At 34.1% G+C, this 9,450-nt stretch overlaps 2 protein-coding genes across 2 annotated transcripts; both read left to right on the plus strand.

Annotated features, from left to right (window-relative positions):
• Positions 1–5,306: 5,306 nt before the first annotated feature.
• LOC111242118 lies at positions 5,307–6,596 on the plus strand. Its single transcript, XM_022784435.1, has 4 exons — positions 5,307–5,490; positions 5,628–5,718; positions 6,165–6,313; positions 6,591–6,596. Exons 1-4 carry the CDS (start codon positions 5,329–5,331, stop codon positions 6,594–6,596), a joined length of 408 nt encoding a protein of 135 aa, XP_022640156.1. The 5' UTR covers positions 5,307–5,328.
• Positions 6,597–7,861: 1,265 nt separating this feature from the next.
• On the plus strand, positions 7,862–8,684 carry LOC106768055 (disease resistance response protein 206-like). Its single transcript, XM_014653026.2, has one exon. The coding sequence runs from the start codon at positions 7,884–7,886 to the stop codon at positions 8,430–8,432; it is 549 nt and encodes a 182-aa protein (XP_014508512.1). The 5' UTR covers positions 7,862–7,883; the 3' UTR covers positions 8,433–8,684.
• The last annotated feature ends 766 nt before the right edge of the window (positions 8,685–9,450 follow it).

A 9,450-nucleotide genomic window follows, 5' to 3' on the forward strand; every position in this document is an offset into this window, starting at 1 on the left:
TGAGGTTGTGGTCATATTGTGTCAGTTGGAGATGTACTTTCCTCCATCATTCTTTGATATTATGGTGCACTTAATTATTCATCTAGTAAGAGAAATTAGAATTTGTGGTCCGGTATTCTTACGATGGATGTACCCTATTGAGCGATACATGAAGATATTAAAAGGTTATGTAAAGAACCAATATCGTCCTGAAGCATCAATTGTTGAAAGATATATTGCTGAGGAAGCTATTGAGTTCTGTACATACTACTTATCAGATGTTGAAGCTATAGGGGTACCTAGGTCTCGTTACCATGGAAAAGGTGTTGGTAAGGGTACTAGAAGTGGAAAAGTTGTCACCCTGAGTAGAGCTCAAATTCTACGAGCACATATGTATATATTGAATAATACTAAGGAAGTCATCCCTTACTTAAGTGCTCATAAAGATATAGTAAAGAGAAATAATCCACGAATGCCTCAAAAGTGGGTCATTAATGAGCACAACAAAACCTTTTTAAAGTGGTTCAAACAACAAGTTCAAGCTGACCGTACAACTTCTGATACATTAAATTGGTTATCAAGTGAGCCAAACTTTGATGTCATATGTTGGAGTGGGTATGATATAAATAACTACACATTTCATACAAAAAAAGAAGATGAAAAAAGCACCACTCAAAATAGTGGAGTAATGGTTGTGGCCGAGTCAATGCATTTCTCGAGTTCAAAGGACAAAAATCCTGTGATGGCATCCATGTACTACTTTGGTGTAATTGAAGATATTTGGGTCATAGATTACACAAGTTTCAGAGTACCTGTTTTTAAATGTAAGTGGGTTGATGGTAATACTGGTGTGAGGACCGATGATCTAGGTTTTACATTGGTTGACCTAGAAAAGGAAGGTTATACTGAAGAGCCATTTATCATGGCATCTCAGGCAAAACAAGTGTTTTATGTCACTGATCCCGAAGATAATAGATGGTCAGTGGTTCTCCAAGGTAGAACAATGCATTATACTGATGACAATGATGAAGTTGTTCTTGATATTAGTGAAACTCCATCTTTCTCATCAAATATGCCAACCTTGAATGTCGATAATGAAGTAGACGACGTCCATGCCATACGTGATGATCATCACGAAGGGTTGTGGGAGAACATTGCAACTTGACAATGTATAAATTGAAATTTTAGATGTATTATTTATTTTGCTTTGTTATTTTATCTATTAATTATTATTAACACTTAATGATTTATGTAGGAAAATGTCTAGTGATGCATCATCTGGTGACCTCCCACCTTCACAAGGTGTGGACGACATTCATACGCCTACTCGAAAAAGAGGTAGGTCTGGGACAAGGTTGAGAGAGTTGACAACCACCCGCAACGCTGATCATAGGCTTCCCATTCGTTTTGATATGCAGACTTGTAAATCTTTGGGAGAAAATAGCACGAAATTCATCAGTTATGTGGCCTTGCTTGGTAGAAGCAAGGCATCCATTCTTTGTGATGATTGGGATCATGTTCCAGAGAATGTGAAGAACCAGATATGGCAGAGCATCCTAGTACGAAATCTTAACTTTGATATAATGTGTCATTAACATATATAACTCATTTAACATATGTTATTCATTCTTATTGCACAGGTCACATATGATGTCCCACACACCAATCTATTGAGGAAGAAATGGATTTCATATGCCGGGGAAAGATGGAAGAGTTTCAAGACTATGCTTACAAGTCATTATATTTATGGTTCAAAAACGGATAAAAGCCCTTGTGAAAAGTATCAATTTCTTGATGAGGAAACATGGCAAGCCTTTAAGTTGAAGCGATTAGATCCTTCCTTTCAGGTAAATTCATTTTATATCATAGTTTAACTATTTATATTAACATATTGCTAACATAATTAATTATCTATACATTGATGTCATAGGCTAAGAGGAGAGCTGCACAAGAGACTGCAAAGAAAAATGTCCACCCCCACATATTGTCTCGTGGGGGTTATGAGAAATTGGAACAGAAGATAATGAAAGAGGCATCTGCCTCTAATCCTAGTGGGGCCTCTGATACGAGTACCATAACTCGTCCTCCACGCCATGTTACATGGAAGAGAGCTCGCCAAAGACTATCTGGGGAGTACACATCTGAGGAAACAACAAGCGTAGCTAGGCGCATTGTAAGTCCCTATATTAACAACATACGATCTCCCATATGTGATTAACTTAACTTTAAATGTTTGGTTGTAGGATGAGTTGGTGGAGCAAAGCAGACAGGGTACATTCACTCCTGAGGGCCGTGAGGATATATTGGCAGTTGCCATTGGTCGTCCAGAGCATCCTGGACGTGTTCGAGGTGTTGGTAAATTTATTGGCATCCGTCAATTCTTCGGTCCTCCAAAATGTCATCATAGTAAAGCCCATGTCAGTGAGGAGGTCCTCAAGGGTATCAAAGAAGAAATTAGACAGGAGATGAGGGAGGAAATGAGGGAGGAAATGAAGAAAGAGTACGGTGATATGCAGGCACAATTGAAAAAGGAGTACTCTGATATGCGGGCACAATTTTTAGCAGATATGCGAGCAGAATTAGCCTCCCCCTCAAGCCAACCTAGGAATCCCCCTCAATCTTCTCATCTTTGTATAAGCACAAAGGAGAGTTGTGATGAATCTCCTAAAAACGCTTCTCCCACTATTGATGCAGACTACGAGTTGTTTAGTGATGATGCTCTACAGTGCTTGGTGGCCTTAGGTAATTTATCTTATTATATTGTCTAGATGTACTTGTTTGTTGAATTATATTCTTTGATATATTTTACAAATATTATTTGGATAACTTAGGTAAAATGTATACATTGGGGTCAACCATACACCATGAAATCATTACAGTTGATATGATGAGAGTGGTGGTTGTAGACGTACGAGATGCTACAGCTCGAGTCCCTGTGCCCACTCAGGAGGTTCAAACAGTGGGACAGGCCCCTGGAAATTTTATCCTTTGGCCCGTTAAATTATCAAGAGCAATTGTAAAGGAGGTAATTGTTTTAATTACGCACTTTGTTCTTTCTATTGGTAATACTAATCTTTTGTAAGTTTTTAAATATGTATACCAGGTTGAAGCACAAGGGCAGGAAGATATAAAAGAATCACTTCAACAACCGCCACAGCAAACAATTCTAGAACAACTTGGTGTGTTGGCAGTGAAGATCTCCCTTTCTCCTATAAAGTTACAAATGCCTCCTGAAGTCACAAACAGGACATCTTCGCTCTCTTTCTTCATATTTCAGAGGGATATTTTTGAAATTCTCTCTGGCACTGATATGTTATGTATATCAGTACTACAACTTTGGTTGTTGTAAGTAAATTTCTAGAATTATGAAGTTTAAATATATTCAATATTTTATTCTAACATTCATTTTCAATGTCTAAGGTATTTACATCGGTTGAGCATTGAAAAGAAGAATGATCACATTTATGGTTTTATTGACCCTGTTGCCATTCAAAGAGTTGGGAATAAAGGTGAAGAGGTCCAAAAGTACCTCTTAGAGGCTTTTGTAAACGGAAAAAAGCAAGTGTACTTAGCACCTTATTTGCAACAGTAAGTATATAATTTTTATTAATAAAATTCTATTTATGTAAATGTTATTTAACAATATTATTGTCTGAATATGCAGGGGTCACTGGCAATTGTTACTAATTCTTCCTCAAGAGTTTCTTGTAGTTCTCTTATGTTCATTGCACAAAAAACCTCGCACTTTGGCAATTAAAAGTACACTAATATCGTAAGTTTTTTAATAATTTATTTGTTGTGTACACATAACTGATTTTACTAAGTTCCTTAGGATTCATTTCAATGTACATTTAACTTTATAGAGTGGTTGAGGCATATTCAAGGTTACAGGGAACACATATCATCCCTAGAAAGAAGTTGCAGTTCATTGCACCAACTGTAAGTAGTTAATCTTTCAAACTATAAATACAATTATAAATTTTATGATACTTTATAAATTTAACTTGTAGTGCTCACGTCAACCGGGAAGCTTTGAGTGCGGATATTATGTCATGAGACACATGCAGAAAATTATGTCTGCAAATATCGTTGACTCATGGAATTTGGTAACGTGAACCTTTTATAACTAAGATCTTAAGTCATTAATATTATAACTTGACTCAAACTATTCATTTTGTAGATATTTGATGACACGTCTCCAATGGAGCAACATATCATAAATGATGTTCGAGAGCAGTGGGCTACATTTTTTTTAACTATTTGTAAATAATTAGATGTTTCAATGTTACATTTTGAGTTTAGGAAAGTGTATGAAACACAGTATCCACGTGCATGTCAAAAGTGTGCCTCTGTATAACACACACATTAGTATGTGTATAGGAAACCACTCTTTTTAATACACCTTTGTTATTCATTGAAATATGTTTGAAACGGTAACATTTTATAGGTCTTACTTCTCTAACTTGTCGTATGATTTTTTAGTTCCTAATAATTTTAATTTGTAGTATATAGTAGGCTAAAAAGAATATGTTAGAAAGTGTATAAAAGTTGAGTTTTTAGTAGCTTGAATTTTGCTTACAAAGTAGTATACTGTATTTAGGAGATATATATATATATATATATATATATATATATATATATATATATATATATATATATATATTGAGAACACTGTATTTAGAAGGTGATAAAACCCATGTGTACCTACTCGAGTGATGGGAACCTATGGCTATGCAGCAGCACCAGAATATGTCATAACAGGTAACTTTTTGTTGATATAGCACTTCCAAATCTTAATGTTTTAGTTAATTATTTATCATTTTATCTATGAATTCATAGACTTCCAAAACTTCGAAGTCTTGAATGCTTAGGCGTTGATGCTATTTCTATAGGACTTTATTTTGTTAGGTATTTTTCATCTGCTCAGCTATTATTTTTCATCTCCTTATCAATGGGCTTAGATGACTTCCCAACATCAGAGAGGCTGCAGTGGCATGGTCATTTCCCTGGAATGCCAGACTGGTCAGAAACTAGCCGTTTTGTGGCTTTTACCATGGTAAGCTAATTTTGTTGGCCATATTGTCGTGTATAAGAATTGTTGCCAGTGAAAGACAACAAGAATCAAATCTTGTGATATAGGTTGGAAAGGGTCTGTCTAAGGATGTGAAGGCTCGGAAACTTGCTTTGCAGCAGCACTGGCTAGAGGCAGTAAGTCTCATAGCTAAAGTGACAGTGTTTTGTCTTTTGGATCATGCTGCTTTTCGAGTTGTAGGATGGTTTTCTTGTTGACGTAGACACATATGTTGTGGGATATTAGATCTAGTGATACTTATCTCTACCTGAGATCTTATGTTTTGTTTTTTCAGATTATATCTCGATTCTTATTATTCATCTCCTGGTTGTGAAGTTTCCGCTCTGTCTCCTACACTTTATGACACAATTTCAAATCCTTCAGCGCCAGATAATGCAATTCGGGCTTTTCATTTGCTTAGCACAAGTCCTAAAGTTCAGGTAAAATGATGAAGTCAAAATTACAGTCTCTTTAGCAATCTTGTTTTGTGTACGATATCTAAAAGGCTATTAAATGAAGGTTTAGGTTGATTTATTGAATTAATTGATAGAATTCACTTGTCTTTGGTTTCAACCAGGCTGCTGTGGCTTCACTTGCTTGTGATCCAGATGTATGGAATGCAGTCATGAAAAATCCTGATTTCAGGCTCTTGCTAGCAAAACTGAAAGGTAATCCTATTTCCTAGTTAACGGGTCTTTGTTCTGTAGGATAGATCGTTCTAAAAACTGAAAACTCAAACTTTTTTTTTTTTTATTTAAAAACTTAAAACTGAACTGTTCCTTCAGTGCTTTTAGTACTTTTCTCCAACCAAAATTGGAGTTTTACTCCAGTTATTCACATAATAAAGGTGTACATTAAAATTCAGCATAAACTACGAAGGTAGAATTCTAATAGTTAAATTCTACTCGGAAAACAACATAAAAAAGTATCCAAGGAATTGGGCTCAGGCATTGTCCTTGTTTTTAATATTTGTCCCATTACTTTTGGAATGATGTGAAAATTTTGCCCCTATATCACTCTTAGGAGTTTGATAGGAGAGGCCATTATAAAATAATCCATTCTTAGTGCTTATTTATTAATTCAAATTGTGTTTCACTAGCTGAATTTGGAGCAGCGGAAACTGAAGAAGTGGAAAAGTTATCAAGTTGTGCTTCTGAAGTAGTTGAAACACCTGAAAAAATGGAAGCATCATCCAAGTCTCACTCGCGAAACGTGTTCTCCAATATCAATATCAGTGGTCGTCTGCGGAATTTAAAGGATAGAGTCATTGCATTCCTAAACGGTCATTTCATTTTATTTTATATGAATTACATTTTTATATGATTTTTTAATCATTTGTAAATGATTAAATGTTTTAATATTACATTTTAAGTTTAGGAACTATTTTATATGCAACGATGTTAAGTAACTATATTATGTAAATATATTTAGGAATTTTGTTAGGTAAATATTACATTTTGATGTGTTAATAGAAACAATATTAATTATTTTGTTTGTTATTGATTATTTAAACTGTATTATGGAATTGAATTTTAAGCAGGTCTAGATATGGATAGTAGCACAAACAAATCGAACATTTAAAAAAAAAACGTCACTTTTTACACCGGTTCAAGTCATATCAGGTATAAAAAGTTTTGTATTTTCACACCGGTTCAAATAACATCAGGTATAAAAGCGAGCTTCTTTTATACCTGTTCCGATTCCAGAATACCAGGTGTAAATACGAAACCTTTATACCAGTTGCATACAGAACCGGTGTAAAAGTTAAATCTTTTTATACCGGTTCTAGAACCGGTGTAAAAAAACGAAAACTTTCTATGCCCCCTACTTCTATACCAACACGAAAACCGGTATAAAAAGCCTTTTTTAACCGGTATAAAAAACCTTTTTTGCACTGGTGTATTAAAGAATGATGATATTTTGACAACAGACAACTTTTTTTACAACGAGATACGTGTCATCACTTTATTGATCTATTTAAATTTATGTTTAAAAATTATTTAAAACGAACCAATCACAAATGTTTGGTCAAAAATTGTTAAAAAAATATTATTAAAAGAAATTTTTCCTTTATTAAATACGGAAATGAACTTTGCAGCATTAATGGATGACTGCAACTAATAGTTGTTAGTTTTGCCTGGCTCAGCTCAAGTAATTTGTAGTTTTAAGTAAGCATTGCTTAGAAAAGAAAGAGTTTCAAATTTTCTTAACTTAAAGATTAGTCTCGTAAATATAAGAGATATATAAAAGAAATAGAGTACCACCCTTTAACTCAACAAAAAGTTAAAAAAAAAAAAAAAAAAAAGTACCATATAGTTGACAAAAGTTCATTGGATAGAAAAGAGAGAAATCTCAAAGCATAACGACCATAAGGTACGATTAGTGTATGTTTTGTTAATTTAATATGATCAAAAGTCGTCACCAGTACAAACTGCTGGTGAAAATAATTAAATTAAAATATATTTTTTTAATTTTATTTTGCCGAAGTTGAATTTAAACGAGTATCTCATAAATAACAGAATTAATAATAGATTAAATTATTTTTTTAGAAATCGAATAACACATACATACTATTCGAACTCGATCCTTCAAATCGTTATACTTACACTTCACACTAAGTTAAATATTTTTAAGAATGCTTCTTAAAACATACTAAACACTTAATTTAAAGAATAGAAAGATATTATGTATTCATTATGAAAATTTGTGGAGTTATACAGAAGGTGTTTGGAAGAAACTGCAACCATGACTCCCTATAAAAAGGACCATAGAATACAAGTGAAATACTCAAAGTCCTCTTGTGTTCATCTCCCCCATTTTCCCCTCAAAACTCATGGGTACCAAAGCTACCTTCTTCTTTTTCTTCACCTTCTTTGCTTTATGTTCATCCTTCCCATTGGAGAGGAACTATGCACCGTGCAAACACCTGGTCCTATTCTTCCACGACATCCTCTACAACGGAAGGAACGCTCTGAATGCAACCTCGGCAATAGTAGCAGCCCCAGAAGGTGCCAACCTAACCAAACTGGCAAACCTCTTCCACTTCGGAAATCTAGTAGTTTTCGATGACCCCGTCACCTTGGACAACAACCTTCAGTCCGAACCTGTTGGTCGGGCACAGGGCTTCTACATTTACGACTCCAAGAACACTTTCTCTGCGTGCCTCGGATTCACCTTTGTTCTGAATACCACACATCATGAAGGAACCATCACCCTCGCTGGAGCTGACCCCACCTTGAAGAAGACCAGAGACATCTCAGTCACAGGTGGAACTGGAGATTTCTTCATGCATAGAGGAATCGCCACCATTATGACGGATGCTTTTGAAGGTGAGGTTTATTTCCGCCTTCGTGTTGAAATCAAGTTTTATGAGTGTTGGTGATACATATATACACACAAAGTTACATTATGGTAAATAAATGTGGCTGTTTCTGTCAACAGCCTCCTCTAATTACTGTTATATATATTATTATATTAAATAAATATGGCTGTTTGTGTCCACAGCTTCTTCTCATACTATGTGGTTTGCTTGTTGTAATAACGTTATTGGTTCTCAGTTCGAGACAATGCGTACTATGAAAATCCTTTTAGGGCGTGTTTATCCTCCTCCAAAGTCAATACCATCCATTTCTTCACTCTCAAATCTTGTATAATGGACAATCCTGAGCTCAGAAAGATGTTGCCCGGAGATAAATTTGATGAAGTTAATGACATAAATATTTATAATTAATTTAATGACATAAATATTTATGTGGATGTTGGGAGAATTCGTGAAGATAATTTGTAATATATCAGCCAACTATTTTCAATAAATTCTTCAAAATGAAAACAACATTCAACTCACGTTTATATAAATAGTGTTAACCGATAAACTCTTGTTCAATGAACACTTGACTAAATTATAAAGAATTAAAAAGTTATTTTTGGAGCTGTAAAAGAAATATCTGCATGTGTTGCCATGTGACTTTTTACTAATATACTCACCTTAAATTCTTTCTCAAAAAATTATCTCTTGTTCCGAAAATTAATCTTCATGTGTGATTTTACATTGAATATGAAACCTTTTAAGTGGTTGTGGGTATTAGAGAGGTTCGCTTCAATTCTAAAATCACCAAAAATAAATTGATATTCAATTTTATTAGTGTACACAAATTCAATTCTCGTTCAAGTGTAATTTGTAAGTTTATATAGTTTTTATACCTTCTTAATTCAATGCAGAAAACTATTACAAGGATCTTAAAATATATGATTTTTTACATATATTTCCTACCAGAGATTGTAACGATTCAACAAATATTAATCTTCTTATTTTTAATTTGATCCTCGTAAGATTAAAATAAGTATAATGTATGTTCAATTATTCAAGAAATGCATATTTTTTTAAGAAGAAAAAATATAAA

The sequence above is a fragment of the Vigna radiata genome, chromosome 7 (genome assembly GCF_000741045.1).
Source record: "Vigna radiata var. radiata cultivar VC1973A chromosome 7, Vradiata_ver6, whole genome shotgun sequence".
In the NCBI taxonomy this organism is placed as follows: Eukaryota; Viridiplantae; Streptophyta; class Magnoliopsida; order Fabales; family Fabaceae; genus Vigna; species Vigna radiata.